Here is a 24,845-nt window from a genome sequence, read left to right on the forward strand (position 1 = left end):
CACCTAACAGGTCTAAACACTAAAGTAGATTTTTTTTTTTTTTTTGAGGAGGCAGACTTAGTAAGCAAGGATCAGGTCCAGCTGCACAGAGACTGGACTGCCTAAATATTCCATTCCAAATTTACAAAGTAAAATAGAGGTGTGGGAATTCTTATACATAGCACATCATCATTTGTAATATCAGATATTGAAGGAGGGATATGTGATAATCATGAGTAACTTAACTGTAAAGTCATTTTGATAAATATCTATGCACCAAACATGGATGATAGAGACTTCATTCAAATCTTATTTGCATCCATTCCCAATGTGAACATTCATAAAATTATAATGCCTGGTCACTGTGTTTTAAATCCAGACCTAGATAGGTCTCCTGCCACAGGGGGAAATGACATCTAACACTGCAAAAACAATTACATAGTTTGTAACTGATCACAACTTATCAGACCAATGTAAATTCCTAAACCAAAACTCAAGAACATATTCCTTCTACTCATCTGTGCATCACTGCTACTCAAGAACTGATTTCTTCATAGATAATTTCTTGCCCACGATTAAACCTTTTGCTATTGCAATCTCCGACCACGCCGATTTGATTATGGAGCTAAAATCACTATGCCTCACATACTCATCTTGCAGATGGCATCTTAACACACTTTTATTGGCAGGCAAGAACTGTACAGAATTTATATCTAAGCAAATAGATTTTTTTTTTTTTTTTTTAAAGAGACAAATACATTCTCTGAGGTTTCTGCAGGAATACTCTGGGAAACATTGAATGCTTTCTTAAGAGGTCAGATTATCTCATATCTGTCCCACAAAAATAAATCAGAAACTAAGATTTTTCAGAGCTAATCAGTGAAATTATCAGAATAGATCAAGAACATGTCAGCTGTCTGAATGAGGCACTTCATAGGAACAGACAGGCTCTGCATTCAGAACTAAACCTCTTAACAAAAGAAACAGAACTCATTTCTAAATCACAATATCCTTACTATGAACACAGGGAGAAGGCTAACAAGACTTTAGCTCACCAAAGCAGGAAGTTTGCAATGCAACTCCCAACACAGACGGAGACAAAATCATTGTCCATAAAAATATAATGCACACATTTAGAGATTATTATAAGGCCTAATATTCTACTCTGATTAAAGAAGACCCAACCTAAAGAATTTTTAAATGCATCACAGATACCACAACTAGATACTCTCAGTGCAGAAGAATTGAACAAACCTCTGGCACTATCAGAATTACTAGATGCTATGAACTCAGTTCAGACTGGGAAAGCAGAAGGCTCTGACGGTCACCCTGCTGAATTTTTGAAAAAAAATTCTCAATTAAAAGTTAGGTCTCCTTTTATTAGCAACATTTACAGAAGCTTGAGACAGTAAAATTCTACCTTAAAATTTACGGCATGCATTAATCATTGCATTTCCTAAGCAAAATAAGGACTTATTACAATGTACATCATGCAGACCAATCTCACTTCTGAATAAAGATGTTAAGATACTCTCCAAAGTCCTTGCCAGTAGGATTTGAAAAAGTTCTTCCTTCGATAATATCACAAGACCAAACTGGATTTATTAAAGGTAGACACTTAGCTTCCAATCTTTGTTGCCTGTTTAATGTAATATATTCACCCACAAAGTCTTAACACCCTGGAGATATCATCATTGGATGCAGAAAAAACATTTGATATGGTTGAATGGAACTACCTTTTCACCGCATTAGAAAAATTTGCGTTTGACCTGAACATATGTGCAAGGATTAAACTGCTGTATAACAGAAGCTTCAGTTTGCATTAACAATATTATAATCAGACTACTTCAAACTAGAAGGTGGTAGTAGGCAAGGAAACCCCTTGTTACCACTGCTTTTTGCAATCGCCTTAGAGCCACAGGCAGTTCATGCTTATGAAATAAAGAGGGATTATCCGAGAAGAAGGACTTGAAAAGAAAATTTCTCAATATGCAGATGACGTGGTACTGTATATATCCAATCCACAAAATACTAAGCCTGCAGTCCTAATAGCACTAACAGAATTTCAGAAGATTTCTGGTCTCGGAATTAAATTTGACTAAAAGTGTGCTCTTTGCAGTGAACTCTCCAGCACACAATTTTAGATTGGACACCTTCCCTTTTATCAGCGCAGATCAGTTTACATACTGAGTGGTAAAAAATCACAAGTAAACAAAGCTCTTTATCAACAAAATTTTATGTCCTTTTGCATAGAAAAAATTAAGAAAGACCAGCATAGATGGTCCATCCTTCATCTCACTTCAGCTGGAAGAATTAACATTGTCAAGATGCATCAACAACATTTGCTCAGACTACTTTAACTAGAACGTGGCACTAGACAAGGATGCGCCCCTTATCACCGCTGCTGTTTGTGATTGCCATTGAACCACTGGCAATACATTGTCGAAATAATGATCAGATAAAGGGGATTAGCAGAGAAGGACTGGAACAGAAAATCTCATTATACGCAGATGATATGGTATTGTATATATCGGACCCAGAAAATTCTATGTCTGCAGTCTTAACAGCACTCACAGAATTTCAAAAGATCTCTGGTCTCAGAATTAATCTGAATAAAAGTGTACTCTTTCCAGCGAATTCTCAAGCATATACCCTACTCTACCCATATACCCTACCTTTTGTCATTGCAGAACAGTTTAAATACCTAGGGGTAAACATCACAAGTAAACAAAGCTCTATCTAAACAAAATTTCACCTGCATAGAAAAAATTAAACAAGACTTGCATAGATGGTCAACCCTTCATCTCACACTAGCTGGAAGAATTAACACTGTTAAGATGAATATTCTTCCTAAGCTCCTTTTTTTATTTCAAAACATTCCAATATATTAATAAATAATTTTTTAGGCAATTAGATTCAACAATAACCTCATTTATTTGGAATTCAAAATATCCATGCATCAAAAGAGCGACCCTACTAAGACAAAAGGCAGAAGGCGGCATGGCTCTACCTAACTTCCAGTTTTATTACTGGGAGGCAAATATACAGGTGATAAGAACCTGGACACAAATAGAACATATACAGGCTTGGACCGCAATAGAAGTAAAATCCTGCAGTACTACTTCGTATTCCTTGCTCTGTGCTCCAATAAATACAGGTTATCGGCAATATACAAATAACCCAATTGTGCTCCCCTCACTTAGAAGCTTCTCCGTCTTAAAATGCTATCTACATTGGTTCCAGATTCTATCTGTGGCACCTCTGCAAGAGAACCACCTCTTTCAACCTTCGCAAACATATGCAGTTTTTAATATCTGAAAAAAATTTGGAATTAACTTGTCTATATAAAGATCTCTAAGCAACATCTTTGCATCCTATGAACAATTACATTCCAAATTTAACATTCCAGCTACACATTTCTTTCACTATCTTCAAATCAGGAACTTTGTTAAACAGAACCTTCCAGATTTTCCTCATCTTGCACCCTCATCCATGCTGGAAAAAATATTGCTCAATCTCAAGGACTTAGACACCATCTCTACAATATATAAAATCATTTTACAATCCCTCCCTTTCAAAGATCCAAGAGGACACTGGAAAAAAGATATCTCAATTAATATATCAGAAAAGGAGTGGAAAGTAGCAATGCAGAGAATACACTCGAGCTCCATATGTGCAAAGCATACAATTATTCAACTCAAAATTATATATCGAGCACATCTGTCTCGACTAAAACTCTCCAAAATGTTTGCAGGGCATGATCCAACTTGCGAACGTTGCAATTAAGTCCCAGCCTCACTGGGTCACATGTTTTGGTCCTGCACCAAATTAACATCATTCTGGACCAAAATTTTTAATTACCTTTCAGACAGCCTTGGACTCACAATCCCTCCTAACCCATTAACAGCTGTGTTTGGGGTTCTTCCAGAGGGGCTTACAGTGGAGAAAGAAACAAATTGTGATTGCATTCACTACACTTTTGGCATGGAGACCGATTCTGAAACTGCAAGAACCCAAACTCTCCTCTTTTAAGTCAGTGGGAAACCGATGTGTTATATTATTTGAAATTGGAAAAAATCAAATACTCAGAGGATCCGTACAGACTTTTTTCAAAACATGGCAGGAGCTAATCAGTAACATTTTAAAATAAGGTCATGAAGCACAGAGAATTTATTAATTTAGGTATGTTTACAAGCCTTAAGATTTTACGCTGTTTGGCTTGCTCTCTCTCTCAGGGGTGGAGATCAAGCGGTTCTTAACTCAATTTTTCTTTTTGTAAAAACTTGATTGCTTTGTATGGGTTGCAATAAAATTAATAAAATAAAAAAAAAAAACATTGTCAAGAATATGCTTCCTAAGCTTCTATTATTACTATTTCAAAGTATTCCAATATACATCAACAAATCATTTTTTGGACGTTAGATTCAATCATATCCTCATTTATTTGGAATTCAAAACATCCACGTGTCCAAAAGTTGACCATACAAAGACCTAAAGAAGAAGGTGGTATGGTTTTACCCAAATTTTTTTACAACTTTAATTACTGAGCAGTAAATATATAATATATAAAAACCTGGACATTGACACAAATGGATGAATACACACTTGCTTGGCCTGCAATAGAAATAAAATCCTGCAGCATTTCTCTATAGTTCTTGCTTTGTGCACCAGTAAATACATGATATTGTCAATATACTAATAACCCAATTGTGCTTCATTCACTCAGAATATGGAACCAATGCAGGAAGTATTTTAAGATACACAGGCTTTTATCTGTGGCACCTCTGTACTATAACCACCTTTTCCTTCCCTCTCATACGTACGCAGCTTTCAATGTTTGGAAAACATTTGGAATTAAATCACTTAGAGATCTGTACATAGACGTCATCTTCACATCCTATGAACAATTATACTCCAAATATAACCTTCCAGCAACGCATTTCTTTCACTATCTCCAAATTAGAAACTTTGTTAAACAAAATCTTTCCAACTTTCCTCACCTCCCACCTACTTCTTGGGTCATGGGGACTCAGACATCATCTCTGTAATATATAAAAACATCTTAGTCCCTCCCTTTCAAAGATGCTTGGGATCAAATTCTGCAAGCTTTATGGAGTTTCCCCAGTTTCTGTGTTGGTTTTTCTCCCTGTCAAAAATGGGCACAGAATGTTTTTGTATGCTCTTTGATGGGTAGGCACCTGGTCCAGGACGATTCTCACCTTTTATCCAGGGCTGCATAGGACTCATTGGTGAACACATAAGAAAATACTTTTAATATTTTGTATGAATCAATGTTTCAGGTACTCAGTAAAAGGTGATGGAGGAGCAAGCCACTAGAGAGGGGTATGCAAAAAAGTCATTGGTCATCTGGGTCCAGGCCATTCCTGTGGGAGTCCCCAAAGGAGAAGAAAAAAAAAAAAAGTCCTAGCAAGTGTTGTACACTAATCACTCTGCGGTTTTACAAGTCATTTGTCAAATAGGAAATTACAGTAGAGGCCTTCACAAGGCACTTCTCACAGAATGTTTTCATTTGGGACGGGGCAAAGAAAAAAATATTAAGTTTAAATTTTGGTGATTTCTCCGTAGTCTGTTCAAAACAAATCCACTGCTCAACAGCAAGGTCAAAAAGGTACACATTAAAAAGAAGATGTTATCAGGATTTGGATGAGGCTCCATCCATCCAAGGCTTTGTACTGGGGAGTTTTGCTGAACTATTAAATGTAACTTTGTTTGCTCAGATTTCAGGCATTCATTCAATTTCTGAGATTAGGTTTTTTATCGGAATAAGGAAGAGTTTAGTACATTGAGATTATTTGTTCTTGTCCAGTGTTTTTGGTTATTTTTCTGATTTTTTGGTGAGCTGTTGGTTTGTATTTACAAGGCAGTACAGTGGTTTATTACTTAATTATTCTAAGCTCTTTAATTAATACATTGTTATTATTTAATTAAATTTTTAAAAGTATTTTTCTTTCAAGGCTCCCCTTCCAGTCATAATTGGTGCAGTCATGACATCAGTTCTATGAGCTTATAATCAGCTTGACACAACTCAGGAAGGAAAGACAATAGTGTAGGGGGTCTGCAAAGTAGGTCCTGGGGGGGCCATAGTGGCTGTAGGTTTTTATTCCAACAGAGTTCTAAAACAGAAGTTAATTCACTTATTGCTGAAGCTACATTTTAAATATTTTAGTTGTCTTGCTTGTTAAGATACCCCACATTTAATTGCTTATTTTAGCTTTAAACAGCTGCATTACCTGTTTTTAATGGCTTCTTATTAGCAATAAGATGTAAATGACAAAATAATCAGCAAGTTCTCCATTTAATTTGTCTTAATTTGCACCTGTGTGTATTCATCGTGAACTAGCTGGTTTAATAAAATATCTGTAAGGAAGCTAAATAGAAAGAAGGACAGAGTTATTTATCCACTTCAGGCTACAAATTATATTTTATTTATTATATATATATATATATATATGGTCCTAGGAAATAAGGAAAAAAAAAAAAATTACAATACAGGTATAGGTCAATCCTCTTCACTTAAGCTTAACCGTTAGAGACGCTGCCCAACCATACAATGCCCTGTCACTCCAAATCAAGATGGCACACTATCAAGTATCAGTATGGCTTCCGGCACACAAGCAATATCCTATAATACCGCCACTAGAGACCATGGAATGAAGAACTGAGAATTGCACTTTTGTTCCTATCCTGACCTCTCTGCCTACAGTGCCCGAGTCAAGCAATTGCAAGAAGCTGCTATGTGCTGCAGGACAACTGGAGACACATGCAGAAATACAAATGAACAGTTGCATCTTTCCTTTGACTGAATTAGTATTGAATTCATTGACTTGTTTTATTATGCTATAATATGTACACTAAATAGTACAACTACAATATGTGCAGACTTCAAGGGTTGTACAGATATAAATTGAAATTAGATATAAGTGATTGAGTAGCAAAAGAAATTATTGCATTATGAACACACACACTCCTCAAGACCTATTAAACTTTTTTAAGTTTAAAGTTTCACAACGTTTGCTATAAAACATACTGCTTAAGTTATTTAAAGAAAGCAACAATTGTGTTAAAACAGCTGTTTGTTGGAATTCCTACAATAAACAGACTATGTTACATGTTTCAGCATACAGCGTAATCATTTTTTTTGTTCAAGGCACCAATGTTAATTAATCACTTCTCATCAAGAATGCAATATTGAACTTGACATATTGAAAAAATGAATTCAGCATGCCCAACTACTTCTGAAAAAAATAAATTTGTCAACTTTGACTCACATTTGCCACCAACTTTTAAATGAAGATTTCACAGAAACAGAACCAGTCTAAATTGTTTTTTTTTTCACTCCATTAGATTATATCATGGATTCTATTATCATGAATTTTATATTGTCTGTTGTTCAGATTTACTTCCTGTGTAACTAAGAGACCTTTATGAAGGACAAACATCATAGGACTATATTACATAGCACAAACCTAGACAACTACCCATAAAAAAGTCAAAAAAAAAACTTTTTAAATTTCATTATCCACATCAACTGAATTTGGCAGCTTATTCCAGACTTCCACTATGTTTTCTTTTTCTTCACTTCTTATAGTTTTCACACTTTAGGTGTAAGGACAGCATACATGGCAGGGACCCAACTCTTATTCTGTTTTCATAAATAAGCCCAATAAACCCAGTGTTAATAGGCCTTCCAGTAGGGACAGCCACTGACAATATTGAGACCTACTGGCCAATTCCTAATGCTCCAACACCGATATCCTACTTTCAATGTATTAAACGTTTCATACTAAAACACCCCCCACCCCAAATTAAAAAAGTAATTAATTTAATGCTTACATGAATGCATTTGCTATTATTAAAGACAAGCAAGCATACATGCATAATTACCTTATATTCAAAACACACATTTCATTAAAGATTAACTGCAGCTCCCAATTCAAATATAATGAAAACCCATTTGAAAATCTCAGCAGCATAAAGCAAGTGGTACATATATCAGGTTAGAACATTCCAGGAGTATTTAAATAAACAGTCATTTTTATCCATGCTAGGCCCATGAAAATTTATTTCTTTATTACATACACACACCATGAAAAATGTACTTGGTACAGACATACCTCTTCTTCAAGCAAATTTATTTGACTGATAAGAGACTGGTTGTCCTTTTCCTGCAAGTAAGATTACACATTTTAAAATATCTGCAAGAATATTCTTAAAGATTTAGGTTGGTTAAGTAGAATGAAACTAACCAAGGCCATTCTTCATTTTTAAATAACTACCAATGACATGCTTATGGAAGAAGGTTATGGACACTTTTAAACACTAAATATTTAAAGCTTTTAGCAATATGCAATAATTTGATTTTACAAAATGAAATCGGAGTAATAGAGAACACACACAGGGCATAATGCTTTTATGGTTTAACTGTCCAATACACAAAAATACCTTTACCCGCTGGAGGGGAAAAAAAAAAAAAACCCACAATGTAAGTAGCACAGAAAACTCTTCAGAGGTGTATAGATGGAAAAAAATGGTACATTTTATTTTATGCACATTTAATTGGACCAATTACATCTTTTATATAAACAAGTATAAATCCCATCCAAGTACATGTTGTAGGTCTAACACAAGAGTCTATATTGTCCGAGTCTGAACTGCTTAGAACATATAATCTACTGAATTACCAAAATTTCAATATTTTTTTTTCAGTATTTTTAAATTTTCCACCCCCTCCCTCAGAATATTAATTGCTTTAATGGAGACATTTTTTGATTTTGTAAACAAAAACTACAGCTATATTCACAATAAAATGCCTCATTAATGTGCTCATTGTCACATTGACCACAAGGCAGAGTCAGAAATTACAGAACAATAAAAGATAACCACACCATGTTCCAATGTAAACTTCAACTTAAGTTTAATCACCAAGTTAGATACTGATTACATTTCATTGGATAAGTATATATTTATAACAAACAAAACACCACTAGTGAATTCTGGGTTGGAGTCTCAACCCATTCATTACAGTATTGTGCGAGTCAAATATTTATATAAAAAAATCTTTTTATAAAGTATAAAAACGCCTGAAAACTATTAATGGAGCTTAGGTTACAGTTTAACATGATTTTTTTTTTCACAATATTAATACACAGATCAAATGTGTCTTACCAATTGTTTACTACGAGCAGCACTTTTGACTCTGTTCTCTTCTGCTTGGCTCAGGTTTACCTTCAGCTCCTCAAGTTCTTCTTTCAGTTCCTTCATTTTTGTTACAGCCTGCTGACCACTACAACACCACAAACAAAAGGGGTTCCAAATGCATCTATACACAAGACTAATATGATTTAGCAATGAATGAGTTCTGATAATGAACATATTTAACACTATACACAACAAAAGTCCAAAAACACTTATAAAATGCAACTGTTGCAAGTAACTAACAATTAACCCAGTTTTCATTATATTTTAGGTCTCGAGATTACAAGATGTTAAATTATCAATGGAAAATGTTTGATTTTTTTCTTTTTTTTTTATTTATACACACACACACACACACGGGAGGCAGTTGAAGGGGCTTAACTGGAACTAATATGCAGAACCAAGGGTTCATGAACTGTACTAATGCCCTTTCTCCCTTTTCCACAGACCACCAGAAGGAAAGCCCAGCTAAGACTCTGTCAACTTCTGCTGCTACATTATGCCCTCCTGGAGACCTCATTTCCAACTGGTGATCCCACTCCTTCCTGTCCTCCACCTATAAAACCCAAGCTTTCACTCTCCTATTCAGTCTGTATTGACCAAGTCTTGAATGACTACTTGTGGCTACCGTTTGCTGTTACTATATTATAGGGGGTGGACTCCCAAATCTTTTTGTTTTTGTCTTGTTCACAACACATATGTACACTGATAGAGTATCTATAATTCAAAATGCCAAGGACCATAAGTATTTTCAGATCTTGGGCTATTTGCATACACATAATTATGTATACAAAAAAGGTCACATGTAGCACTTTTGAACTGCTGTGCAGGAATTATTGTATCATCTACCATGCTTAGCAAATTTAAACTGCAGCATCTGTACCACCTAGCAGTGATTCATAGCGGATACTTAACCTACATAGACAGACACACCCAATTTTAAAATTCTGTGAAAAGTACTGATGGGCTCAAATTCTACTTCCTGAATTTTCAGTATATACAGTAAATAAAATATATATACAATATATATTTTCAGCCTTTTACACACTCAATATCATTACAAAAATTGTAGAATTTTTTTTTTTTAATTCAAATAACTACAAAAACTGACAGACTTCTTAAAAAAAATCTTTATTTAATGAATATTAATTCGAACAGTGATATTCAAGGTTTCCTGCTGGAGATCTACAAAAAACATACTTCGCCTGCTAATAAAGAGAAGCCCTAGTTACACTGTACGAATCACATAATGTCAAAGAATGGGTCAAAATGTGTCAGTTTTAATGTATGAAACACAAAGTTTTTCTGGCTAATGAATTGCATGATGCATTAAAATTTGCTTAGAAAAGGGCACTTTAAGCAAAAATCAGTGCAGTTTTTCTTTGGTGCACTGTTGCAGCCCCAAAATCAAACAAACAATCTCCACCTCTCTTTGCAAATACATATACTAACAAAACCTTAAAAAGAGACTAAGGCCTCACTATACTAAAAAGTTTTAAAAGCTTAATAACACACATGCTAAAGTTCAATATTGAAAAGGACATTTATTCAAATTATGGTCTGTTTTTATTATGCCTTAAACCAACAGTGCAAATATCCACAGAAATTTGCACAAACAAACTACTTCATTTACAATATATTTGAAATTTCTACTGCAGTTTCCAGTTCAGCAAAAATTAAAAGACACTGTTTACTCCCAATAATGTATAGCAGTTTCTCAAAATACAACTAAATATAAATTAAATAAAAAACAGTCAATTTACATTAAAAATAAAAGCCCATTTAAATTTTAAGACCCCATTTGCAGGGAGAGTTTTCAACTCTTCCAGACCCCTAATGGATACAAAATATATACCTTCTTGCATGAGCACGGAGTTTCTCTATCTCTTCAACCAGTTTGTGATTTGCTTCTTCAGTTGTTTCCACAGCATGTTTCATCTTTCTCATCTCATCTAGCAGTTTTTGGTTATTGAACTGAAGATCAGCAACACAGTAAACCAAGTCAGAGGTCTCTCTAAAGTAAAAAAAAGAAAAAAAAAAAAATATATGAAACAACAACAGGGTCCTCATGTTGTGAAAATACACAAGAAACTTGAAGCAACTTCTTCATTCATACATATATACATACACACACACACACACATACACATACATACGTACGTATGCGCGCAAGTGAGCAGCATGTTGAACTAGACAAAAGCAAAACAAATACGGCAAACACTCTGCTGAGCCAAAGAATGCATCTTTCCACTGAAGACCATACTTATAAATAAACAAACAGTTGATATAACAAAAGCAGTGCAGTCACTTTTTAAAGTTAATATTGTAAACACACTTAGGGAGTCAAATGTGAAGACCAGGCAGAACAATTTCTAAGATTTAAATAGCATACAAAAAGTTCCAATTATTTGATACACAGCAAAAAGAACATGATTTTTACCTGTGAACTATATACTTCTGAATCTTCCAATATTCTAGTCAAATCTATAAATAGGTACAGTACATACATTGTTAAAACACTATAAAAATTACACTTACAAATCTCCTCTTGAGACTTCACCTCCAAATGCTTCTAAACTTCCAATGGTTACATTCAATGGTACAGATCTTGCTGCTTTGAACATATTTAAAGCATAAATAGTATTAAAAACATCCAAATTACGTTTGACATTAAGCAAGTTTACCAGGTCAATTTCTGATACCAACACATTGCTCAACTCTGAGCAAGTAATTTAAGCCAGCAAGTGTTCAAATTATTGAAAAATAGTATTTTCTCTCCTACACTGTAACTTTTTTGGTATGATGTATAAAATGGTATGATGTTTTGTTAAGTTTTCAATGGGATGAAACACCACTAGTGTATACAAATGTTCATTCAGTCTTGGTGAAATAGAAATTAATTCTTTCCCAGGCACTTCTGTTCTGCTATAAGAAAGGACCACTTATAAAATTTTTAACTCTTTTATAAAGGGACATCTCCTAGAGACAGCAAAAAAAAAAAAAAACATCACAGTATACAAAACTAAAGATCTGATATTTAGTCCATTATCAGGTTAATATGGATTTGTACAACATTTAGGCTTAACTTGAAAGCACACTTCATTGTTTATTTTTCATGAGCCTCTGTTCATTTTGTATAAAATCCTATGCCCAAATATACAAGTGAATAAATATTTGAAAGAAAAATTTAATTCAGAAGATAAAATTTAACTTTCATAAGTGGTTTTCTTTCATTTGTTTGAAGCTATCATTGTGTCCTAAATGTGAGGAAGATTAACTGGTGGCTTATTATAAAAAGTCTTTAATTTACTTATAGTATACTGAACAGGCATTTGTGTTTTTTTACTACTCACTTTAATTAACATCAATATTTCTTGAACAGATTTAACTCCCAGTCCTCTTGTACAAATCCATTTAATCTAAACTGCCTCATTTTTGTTATCTTGGAGACACGAAGAATGCCAGGAAAAATACAAGTGGACACTGGGAGTGCTTCCTGGTTTTTGTAAATATTTTTCAGCAAATTGATCAACACTTTAAATTTGACATTACTCTGCATTTTCCTTTCAGTATTACTATTGAAATACAGATAATTTGTGCACTTCTGGGTTTTTTTTAATTCTAGATTTTTGTGTCCAACTTTTATCCAGGTCAAAGCTACTTAAGGATACTTTGTGTGTCAAACATTGGAATGCTAAGAGTATTTTTCACTGATTATCACCAGACTAAATATCCAAGTGGGAGAGAGGAAAAAAAAAAAACACAGTTAATAAACACAGGAAACAACTAATTCCATTAAGATTTCACCAAATTGCAATGTCAAATCTAAAAAGTGCTTGATGCAAACAATACAAAAGTCAAGGTTTTACTTATTTCACACAAGTTCAGAATATTTTATTCCTCAAGAGATTCATATTTGATTAGTATTTCTTTTCATTTATAAACCCAAGCTTACCATACATTTCTCTTTTAAACCAATTTATACTAAATATGTAATTAAAAAACAAACATACATTTGACTCTTACAAATTATATGGAACAAAATTAATAGGCGTTTTCCAAGAAAGTCGAGTGGAATCTGTAGTGCAATGGACGCTAATTTGGAAATTGTCCATTCAAATGTGGCTTTCTAAGCTGATAAAGCACAAACACCTAAGTACAAAAGACTAGTGACAAATCTAGGACAATGCTTACCATTTATGTTATGTGATTCCTAAAGTAAAACTACACCATGAAGACAAATAGCAAATATATGAGTACCAGTATCTAGCACACAGAATCAATTTCCTTACAGAACTGTTTCTATTGTGAACACTGTCAATATGCTATTGGGGTGGTTTTGTAAAGAGTATGTAATAATGGAAGAAAACTCATGGAAAAATGCTGAAGTCTTCAAGATACATTTGGGAAAAGATCTATTTTACCAAAGCACAATAACAAAAAGCCATACATGTGTGGCTTACACATATGTATAAAAAAAAAAAAAAAACAGAAACTTCAAACTAAAAATACAGAAACTGCAAACTTAAAGTATTTTTTCCAAAAAGAATGGAAGAAAATTAGTGTGCAAAGTTGGGTGCATGGTTAACATTGTGAACAAAAATGTCTGTTGCAAATATTTACTCAGACAGAAGCATTTTCCCACTATTAAAAAAAGTATTGGTTTATTTGCAATAATTACTGCACTATTGCACAAAAGTATTACAATATTACAGAAAAGATATCGCCTGTTATGATCAGTATCATTGTGCATGTGCATGCTCTGGACTTAATGTAACAGCAAGTGAGAGATTAAGGATGTGCATATGTGCAATCATGTGACAAGAACTAAACAAAAGTCAACGTTTGTATACATTTAATCACGCATGTGCTGAATGGTAAATTTAATTCTCAAAGTTTAGGGACATGGGGAAGTTCTGCCAGTTAACTGCAAGCTACGGGCATGTTTAACTTCTCTCCACGTGTGTGCACAAGGTTATCAGAAGTAACAGACAAGATATTTGAATACTGCAAATGTGTTGGGAATTTTTCCCCAATTAACAAAAAATGTTTAGTTAGTCATTTGCTCTGAAGTAAATGACATCCATCCTTTTTTTATTCCCAAACAGTGTCCTTGAACATTCAAGGTGTGAACACTAGTCACTGTGCCACCAGATCATTCCATTTCAAAATATCTATAGCAAACAACTAGATTAATAGGTTTCTGTTAGTAGATTGCACGCAGGCTGCTCTTTTATGCTTGGCAGTGCGATTTTGCAATGCAAAAAACCACCGAGCAGTCAAACATGTTTCCTTCTTGTTCTACTCCCAGAGTGTCAGCAATAACCATTAAAAAGTGCAGATTAAAAATTTTCCCATCAGCACATGCAGGATTAAATGTATACTTATTTCTTTTGTTTAGTTGTTGTCATTTGATTGCATACTATGCACACACTTAATCTGTTCCTCACTAGCATTCACAGGATGATGACACACGTACAGTCCAACGGACCACACAAGGCAATATTGCTTCTCGAAATGACACAATTTTTCAAAATAATTTGTGTTAAGTGGTGGTAATAAGCTTCTGTACACTCCAAAGATATGAATAACATGGAATAATTGTGTAAATAACAGCATAATTTTTCATATTCAAAATAAGTGTCCTTTTTTAAATAATTGGTCCATTATTTCCAAATTCAGTATCTTAATCTTGAAACATTATACACCTAATTTTACAAAACAAAATGTCAGATTTAGTTGCCTGGATTTGGGCTATAGATACAGATCCAAAAACATAAAACTCTGGATAAACCAGACTGATTACAGTTTGTCTTAATTATTAAATGCTTGTTAAAAAGAGTCACATTAAATACAATGTAATAGGCAAGCTCTATAGTCTACAGTAATATTTATTGTAAAATTTTAAATTTATATTTAATATCAATTTAATTTTAAGTTTTAAAACAGTTCAGTTTTGTTTTTTGTTTTTTTCTTTGTAACAAACATTTTCAGGCCCAAACTGCAAACACAAATTCTATACAGAGTTTAAGGCTCCTACCTGGTAGCAGATTTTCTCTCAATATTTGGGAGGACTCTCCAGTTGTGCTTGCTGCTAGACTTGTGTTTCTGCAAGACACAAAAATAAATAATCAAAACATTTCTGCAAGGCTTAAATCCAAGCTGTATAGCTCCTCATGTCACAAATAAACCACTCTGGAAAAAACATTATACACACAGCTCTGTAAAGAAACTTGTATGTAATGTTTGACAATTTTTTTTTTAACCATTACCGCCCAAAAAAAAAAATTAGTAAACATTTAGAAATACAAGAGAAGGATGCAATAAAGAAAAAAATCTGAACAAATCTCTCAACTGTCCTACATAACACTACAAATGGCATGCATCCCTACAAAGTGTGCAATTAGGTCCATGACAAAGTAACCAATTTAATAGAACAAATTTACTTGGAACAGAAAGTCAACCAAAAGTGAGGCAAAAAACAAACTGCCCAACCTCTCAAATTTGAAACTGCATAAGGAAAATCAACAAGATACTAATTTATATATGTTAAGGAAAATTTCCTAATAGAAATACCTACTGCAAGGAAAAAAAATTTCTATAAAGAAAAGGTAGTGGAAACATATTTAACAAAGGGCAAATGTTGAAAGAAAAAGAACGCACAAATATATACAGATTGCTTCGAAAAGCAAGTCAAATCTTTGTGACCAAAGCAAACCAACTGCTCAGCCTTTCCTTGGATATTATAAAAATTACAGTACAGGTGAATGTGCATAACAATTCAGGAGCAATATTCACAAGTCTGTTCAGGTTTTTCTGTGGATGCTCTACTATCTCCAGTACCCCCAACACGAGATCCAAAATACATGCTAGTTAACCAGGACTTCTGCATATCAGGTGTGAATGTGTGTGTATTCACATGTACATATACCCTAGGACAGGCTAGGTGAACTTCAGCCTTGACCAAGAGGATATCCCAGGATAGGCCTGATCTGAAATAGAAGAATGGGTTAGATAATCAGTATTGAAAGGCAAACCTTTACTTAAGGTAAAACTCATCTATGATGGAGGATTGCAGGAATTGTCAGGTAGAGAGGTCCTTTCAATGGGATTGGCTGTCTCAGTTGTGGAATGGCCAATAGGGGGATGCAGCTTGATGGCCAAGGTCTCCAGGACTCTGAACAAATCCAAATTGTATTATGCGATATCCTCTACTGTTACCTTCTGCTCTGTATTTGTAATATTTCTATTGCACTATTATATTGAGGATTACTTGTATTCTGTGTATTGTATTGAACACCGTTTGACACTAACTGCACACCCAACCTACCTGGAAAAGTGCCTCTCTTTGAACTGCCTTTCCCAAGGTTTCTTCTATCCCATACAAGGGTTTTTAGGAGTTTTTCCCTTGGCGTCTTAGGGAGTCAAAGCGGGGGTGGTTTGTCAAAAGACGGGGCCTGTCAAAACCCATTACGGCACTTCTTGGGTGATTTTGGACTATACAAAAATTGTAATTGTAAGGCGATGAAAAAATCAAAAAACAAATACAGTGTTGCCAGCTTTGTCCAGGAGAGAATATGCCTTGTGGAACAGATACTGTAGATAATTGCATCCTCCACCCCAATCTTTGTCTTGACAGGTAAACTGTAGTGGGTCCAGGTGGTCTACCAAAAGAGGACTCACAGTCCAGGACCAGCCTCTCAAAAGTCTAAAAGATGAGAGTAAGTGCCACTAATCTGTAGTCATTAGGTGAAGAGATGCCAGACTTCTTTGGAAGAGAAGCAATGCAGGATATTTTCCCAGCAGCAGTGGCACTTTCTGAAGCCTTATGGACAGAGTGAACAGGTGACAAAGGACACCCCAAAGTTGATCAGAACAATTCATAACAACTCAAGTATTGACTATCTGGTCCCGCAGCTTTTCTAATGCGTAGCTTCCTCAGTTATCTTCTTACTTGGTCTTCAGTTATGGAGAGTCCACACTACATAAAGGATAATGTAATTTATATCCCTGGGCAAAGAATGTGGATGGATTCTGACAGCCACAATTTCAAAGATTGAAATGCAAACTGTAGTTTTGCAATATGCTCCTTTTCACACCATTCCTCATTCACACAGATGACCAATTAATCTCCTGTCTTTCCCCCACATCCCACTTTGTTACTGTCTCCATGAATTAATGAGAGAGAGAGAGAGAGACTAAATCCACCAACCATTAAAACAGCAGGTATATTAGGTTTAAGCCAGCACTCCGTAAAGCAGAAAATGTCACTGTGATTGTATGCTCCATGGCTTGCTTTAAGTGCAGAAGTTCATTCAGCGTATTTGGCAGCAATAAAACATTTCACATTACCATAGACTGTAGACCAGTTCTAAATTCTTTTTGCTTTGTTTTTTTACACAAAACAGACAAGACAGAGTAACAAACACAGAAGAAGGTGGCAGTTTATTGGTTATATAGAGTTCAGAATTTATCTTACAGATAAACAATATTTCAATAGCATGCCATTAAATATAATGTCCAGTGCTGTGGGGAGTTGCATGCTGTTGCTGCAGGTTCAGGTGGAGTTATCTTCTTGTATCAAAGTGCACGTTGTTTTTTTTGCCACATGATCATTTGTCTGTGGTGTGGGATCAAGTTGCCTTCCCTAGCTCACTGTTTTGCTCTGTCATGTCCACTACAGTTTCACTGGAAAAAACGTTACTATTTCTGGCACAACAGTGTAGGGTACTGATCAGGTCTGACAGACTGCTACATCATTTTTTTTGAAAAGTCATGTTTTGCCTATGCCAGTAAATTCGGCCAACTTTAATCAACATCAACCGCAGCTGGGACAAAGTATAATTTACAGAATTTATATAAATTCAGTAAATTATGTATATACAGTACTTACTGTATAAGCAGGATACATTATTGCCAATAATTTAATAAGGCTATTTTTTTTTTTTTTTTTTAAAAGACATTTGCCAAATGATTACCCTTTGTTCCTGCAGTCCTCAATCCACTCCTTCATTATAGCACGATAAGTGTCAAGGTCAATAGAGATGTCCCTATGCTCTGGGTCCAGCATGTTGCATAGCTCCTCCAGACCACTGTCCTCAGATCCTCGGCTGGTTGTATGACGAAGATAATCCACAATTCTGGACACAACGACCTTTCCTACAAGATAAAAAAAAAAAGAAATTTATTATCTTCTTAACCCATTTATTCGGGGCAGTATTGTGTGGCAGCTGGAACCTATCAGAGCAAATATTTGGAACAAGGCAAGTATACCACCTAGACAGTGTTCTAACTTACTGCAGAGTGAACACACACCCACCTAACAGGGGCAAATTTAGCATTACTCGTCCATCTAATTTGCAAATCTTTGGACTGTGGGAAGAAAACAGGGAACTTGGAGGAAACTCCTATAGACACCAAGAGAACATGGAAATTCTGTATTGTAAATATCTAAGGAATAATCAAAACAGGTTGATGGCAGGATTGGCACTCCAGCCATTGTAGGAAAACCTCACACTGTTCCAGTGTGGTGCTGAGGGGTTTCCTGTTGCACAGCTGTACTCTGGTCCCAATCTAGGTGGTTCATCATGTGGCGAGTGCGGCAACATGTAATCAGCACATGCTCCCAACCCCTCCCTCTCTCTCATTCCCTTTCACTCAAAGTCAAACATCCATCCATCCATCCATTTTCCAACCCGCTGAATCCGAACACAGGGTCGCAGGGGTCTGCTGGAGCCAATCCCAGCTGGCACAAGGCAGGAACCAATCCTGGGCAGGGTGCCAACCCACCGCAGGACACACACAAACATACACACACACCAAGCACACACAAGGGACAATTTAGAATCGCCAATCCACCTAACCTGCATGTCTGTGGACTGTGGGAGGAAACCAGAGCGGCTGGAGGAAACCCACACAGACACGGGGAGAACATGCAAACTCTACGCAGGGAGGACCCGGGAAGTGAACCCGGGTCTCCTAACTGCGAGGCAGCAGCGCTACCACTGCGCCACCATGCCGCCCAAGTCAAACATGAAAGTGAAAAAAGAATCAAAATTTTAATGACACTTTGAAATATTTTCAGATTTTTTTTTTTTAAAGAAACTATCAAGTTCATAAACCTGTTAATGATTATGATGCATACATTACCAAATAGCAAGGCATATAGTACTACATGGTGATCCAGATCTAATTATGTAATTTTCATTAGGCTATAACTTAAGTTTATTAACATAGAGAATTTACAAAAAGTTATTTTTGTTGCGGATAGATGGCAGCACCTGCCCTGCATTCCAAAATGGCGGGGAGATGGAGGTCAGTTGAACAGCAATTCTTTTGTCTTTTATTGTTTTCCTGCATTGCATTAAAAGTTGCATAATTAGATCTGGACCACCCTATACGATTGCATCAGAGATTAAATATCCTTACGATATGAAAGACTTGTCAAACACACAGGGTTTCATTAGCAATGGAGGTTTTAAATACTTAGTGAAAGGCAATGTATGCTACTTTGTAGTCCATCTCTTAACACTCCCATCAGTTTTGAATTTACAGGAAATTCATACTATTTGGAATGACACGATCATTTTTAAAATTTCATGGTTAAAAACTTACATTTGTTTTATTTTTCATGAAACAAAACCACCAGAGTTCTCCAATATAACAGAAACACCAATCTTTGAATAAATTGCTAAAGACCTATTTGACATTAAACAAATCTTTCAAGTGGCTTACATGAAAACTTACAGTAAAACCTGGTAAATATGCTCTATTGTTTCCTACCACATGTGAGCTGGTGACTCTCTCGGCATTCACTCCCGAGTCACAAAAAATCTCAAGCTGGCTTCTCATTTGAAAAACTCCCTGAACATTAAGTGGCGATATTGCCTTTTCTGTACACTAAGGCATGGACACAGTAAACGGGTGTTATGGGTCAATGTGTAAATAAGAATATTATAAGTATCCATCCATCATCCAACCCACTATATCCTAACTACAGGGTCATGGGGGTCTGCTGGAGCCAATCCCAGCCAACACAGGGTGCAAGGCAGGAAACAAACCCCGGGCAGGACGCAAGCCCACCACAGAATATTATAAGTATGTTGCACCAAATTTTGTGGTTAAATTAACTGACTAGCCCAATATAAAGGACTGAAATTAGGTATGTGCGTTTATGGTTGTTATGGTGTATAAAATCTGTACATTTTGGTTTCCATTATATTTTGTTCGAGACAAGACAAGAGATGAACTAAAATCAAAGCAGGCAATTCTTCCCTTACAACTCACTTTTAAAATAGCTGTTTCAGCATTGAAAGGAAGACATGCCGGTGGCTCAATTACGGTACTTTATAACCTGGGAAAGGAAGACCGAGTGAACACGTCAGGCTATTGATTGCTTTATGGATGGACATCTGGGACAATTATTTGGTTTACAGCCTAGGAAAGGGAAGATCGACGGACACCTCGGAGAACATTAAAGGTTTTGTTGTTTGGGAAAACAGACAGTGAATTAATTCAATCAATCATATTGACAGCCAGCCAACCAGGTGCATGTGTTGTAAAACCAAGGCATGACATTTCATAATAAATGTGCCTTGGTTTGAAAGCAACGTCAGAAGAAGAAGAAAAAGCAAAGAAGGAGGAGAAGAAGTACAGAAGGAGAAGAGGAGGAACGGACGAAGATGGCACTGGTCATCAGAAAGGCATCATGAACATCGATTGCTAAATAAATACCATGCTGCTTTTAACTTTCTATTCTTTGTCTTAATGTCTAGAGTGATTGAAGTAATAAGTTAGATTTCTTTGATCACCTAGGTGTAGCCGGATTTTTGCCATTATTTCTGTGCTGCGGGTTTTATTTTGGCTGCAAGTGAGGTGCTCCACTCAATAGTTGGGGAACAGTACGAAAAGAAGTTATTCTTGGCTGATAAATGGTCTATAGTCAAGAGTCCAGAGTCTTTGTATGTTTAAATGTATTCTTGTAGACGAAAATAAAATTTAGGTCTAAGATATCATTAAAACATTGTATGTTGTTCGTGTCGATAATAAGCAAGTCTATTGAAGTGCTGAGTGACAGACTGTGTTATTCCTAAAGCACTTGTGTGGTTTAAAGTGCTGGAGGTTAATCAGTGTTTGTGTGTCATTCATAGGGCACTGTTGTTAGGGTCTGTGTGTATGCGTATAGCTATGTATGTATGTGTTCATCTTAAAGTGCAACACTAGACAACCCGATAACGAACTGGACGAGAACACTTACCCTTGAGAAAACAGGTAGAGGGAAATACTACAATAATACAATGGTTAAAGTGGGCTGCTTTGGTAAGATAAGCATGACGTCAACATCAGCTCAGGCAACCTGCCAGGCTGACTAGTCGGTAAAGATACACCTTTATAAGAAGCCCACAGAAACTTACACTTAACTTGCAGACATCTGGTATGAACTTTTCAACTTAGTTTTAGAAAATTAGTATGGACAGTGAAGGAAAAAATTAACCTCATCCACAGACCGTGGATATGGTCATTTCGTCTCCTACCCAAGGAGAAAACCGAAGGATAAAAACTCTTCTCATGGTATGTTGGTTAAAATTCTTCTAACGGAGCAAGATAAGATGCCAAGATACTAGTGTACAGTAAATTATCCCAAAACCATATTACACAAAAAAGCAGATGTCTGAAGATGTGCCTGACAAGGAGGGAAAGAGATTGTTCTGGCTGTCAACAAGAGAGATGTGTGCAATCTAATATTTATTCTAGATGCATAGTGTTCAACAAAATATTAAGGATGAGGTTATTTCATCTAAAGTTAACTGCAGTTTATCATCTAAAAATATAAATGAAATGTTCTAATCTTAATGCTGTCTTAGATCATGTAGAGGTGAGTGCTGATGTGAATACTGGTATACCTTTGAAGATTTATAGAGCTGTGATAAAGGCAAAATGTACTGCAGGTACTCTGTCTACAGTATATAGTAAGAAAGGTTTGGAAAGCTAACCAGGTTTCTTCTAACAAGGTCTTTAATTTGCATGTAATAAAATTGCTTGGTAAATAATTACATATACAGTACAAAGTACTTATGGCAAAGTTGTACAAAGGGTACCAAGACACTGCCACTAACAAATCTCAAACTCACATAAAAAGTGACAAAATAGAGTTCCTCAACACAGCTAACCCAAGAGGTACACGTTCACTTCAGTCTGACTACAATAATTTTCTCATTTATCTTTGCAACCCAGTTGTATTACTGAAAATATGATAAATATCCTGCTACACTCTGCTCTAGGATTTCTAAAGAAATAATTTTGTCCTTGGCCTTGACAAAATTACAATTCCAAGAATTTATCTTGAGGATTCACCAATATAAAGTACAACACTGTGCAAAAGCATGAGGCACCATGGATTTTTATATACAGTACATTTCTCTTAGATGTTAATTATTTTTTTCTTCTACACTACTGTCAGTAGAAATGATTAAACTTGCAATTTCCAAGCATTCATTTTACAAAATGTAAATGACTATTTTTTTCTTTAAAAAAGAGCACTTTTCAGTTATAAAAATGATGAGTTTGTAGATACATAACCCAGTGCACGATAAACGGTAACAAACAGATGCCACTGATTAACAACATAAGTTGATTGAACGAAACTGATTAACTGAAACAGATATGGTTTAGAAAAAATAAAACTGGTAAAGGACAGCTAAGCGAAAAAAGTAATAGTGTGGCAGATGCGAGATTAAACTTCAGAACTTCAGTTTTTGCAACATGGGAATGAGTAAGCACATCAACAAGGCACAAGGTCATAATTTTGAATCGGCAAGGTGTCTCCCAGGCAGACATTTCATGACAGTCACAAATTAAGATGTTCTGAAGAGGCAAGGAAAAGGTTAGGGCTTAAGACCAAAAACAGAGTGCAACAGATGAGGGAAATATCAACCTAATATCCCTTCAGAAGAAATTCAGCTCTGAACTCACAGAACCCACTGCAACCCAAGTATTCCCCTATACAGTCCAGAGAATTTTTGTCAAAAGTGGTTTGAATAAGAGTTACAAAAAACATTCCTCTGAAGTAGGTGCAAAGCAAAGAGACTTGCCTATTTGCAAAAACACAAGAACTAGAGTGCTGAATAACAGCAAAAAGTGCTCTGGAAAAACAAGTCAAAATTTCACATTTTTTCCTCAAACATGATAACATTTGTCTATAGAAGAGCAGTAAATGGATAATTATCTGCAGTCTCGAGTTGTGCAATGCAGACATTTTCTGCAGGTCTGGGGTAGCATTTCCGTAAATGCAGTTGGTGATCTGGTCATAATTAATGGAATGCTCAATTTTGAGAAGTGCAAGTGATTCTTATCCATCAAGGAAGTATCCGATCACTCATATCTTAATTCAGAAGAATTACAACTATAAACAAGATCATAAAGAATGTTCTTGGTCAAAAAGAAGAACGGGGAGTTCTGTAACAGATGTTACAGTGTGCACAGAGTTCTGATCTTAATTTAGGCTGTCTGAAATTACATGGAGACAAAAAACAAGCAAGACTGCCAAAGTATGCAGAAGAACATGTGCACATAACATGCTTAGAACAACCAACCAGTTAAATTTCCCCATAAAACTGCACAACAGTGTACCAAGGATAACTGCTCTAGCCTTATACTGCTGTGTACAGCAAATTGATATTTTACATTTTTCGTTGAGATTTTCACTTTTCATAATCATTTTACATGTACATTAATTTTGCATAGTACTGCCATAAATAAATTTTAACACATACACACACCAGCTAATGAGGAGTTAATTAAAATCTTTAAAATATTGTGTGCTAATGATTTCAAAGTCCAGACTTCCACCAGACCTGTGACAGCTTTAACTGGTTAAAAGTAAAAGGATCAACCCGGAGAAGTCAAGTGGCTTTATTCTCATAAAACTATTAGAGTGCTGGATAATGAACTATGGCAATGGATTTGAAACCACAATGCTGTCAGTTCAGTCCTTCTATCTAACTCATTGTGATCCTAAGCAATGTTAATTAACCTGCACGTCCTTTATGGAAAAGGCTGTATCAGCTATCTGCATGCATGACAGTGTGTTATGAAATCCTTGTATATCCATTTTCTAAATATGTTTTTAATAAAAATCAAGACAAAATTTTTGTGACAGTGAATAATGTTAACAAGATCAATACTCTTCACAGGACAATGCCACAACATTCACTTTTTTACAAAGAGAACCATTTAAAATTGATTAACTGCTCTGTATATCCCCAATTTAACTTTCAAATTATCATCACTGTAAACCAAATAAGATGCAGGCAGTCAGGAGCAAAAAAAAAAAAAAAACATCCTTTTGCTACTAAACACCTTGTGTGTGGAAAACAGTAAATGTTACCCACCTCTGCGCCGAGTGTCACAAGCATGAAAAATGGTATCAAGAAGATCCTCTTCTGAAATTAAGCTTACTTCAGTAGAGCCATCAATTCTGCTCTCAGTTCTTGTTCTAGAAGCTGGATAGAAACCCAAATTCATTTTGGCAATATAAGCACTTTAACTAGTAACAAGAAGTCATTTAACTTTGAGCGGCTACACAATAAAAATCAGAAAAAATAAATAAAAAAAATAAAAATCATCTTAAGACACCTGAAGCATTATGGTTA

The 24,845-nt window shown here is 35.4% G+C and overlaps 1 protein-coding gene across 8 annotated transcripts in view; it reads right to left on the reverse strand.

Annotated features, from left to right (window-relative positions):
* Nucleotides 1-24,845, reverse strand: part of LOC120534195 (lymphoid-restricted membrane protein) — a 101,565-nt gene that overhangs the window by 69,875 nt on the left and 6,845 nt on the right. For 7 of the 8 annotated variants that reach the window (XM_039761575.1, XM_039761572.1, XM_039761573.1 and 4 more), the window contains exons 3-9: nucleotides 24,585-24,695; nucleotides 18,174-18,354; nucleotides 15,236-15,303; nucleotides 11,734-11,809; nucleotides 11,051-11,209; nucleotides 9,166-9,283; nucleotides 8,115-8,165 (exon numbers count right to left, since the gene is read on the reverse strand). In XM_039761575.1, coding sequence (XP_039617509.1) covers nucleotides 8,115-8,165; nucleotides 9,166-9,283; nucleotides 11,051-11,209; nucleotides 11,734-11,809; nucleotides 15,236-15,303; nucleotides 18,174-18,354; nucleotides 24,585-24,695 — 764 coding nt within the window. The remainder of the gene's footprint in view (nucleotides 1-8,114; nucleotides 8,166-9,165; nucleotides 9,284-11,050; nucleotides 11,210-11,733; nucleotides 11,810-15,235; nucleotides 15,304-18,173; nucleotides 18,355-24,584; nucleotides 24,696-24,845) is intronic. The other variant, XM_039761569.1, reaches the window with a different exon arrangement.

This window comes from Polypterus senegalus, chromosome 8 (genome assembly GCF_016835505.1).
Source record: "Polypterus senegalus isolate Bchr_013 chromosome 8, ASM1683550v1, whole genome shotgun sequence".
Classification (NCBI taxonomy): domain Eukaryota; kingdom Metazoa; phylum Chordata; class Cladistia; order Polypteriformes; family Polypteridae; genus Polypterus; species Polypterus senegalus.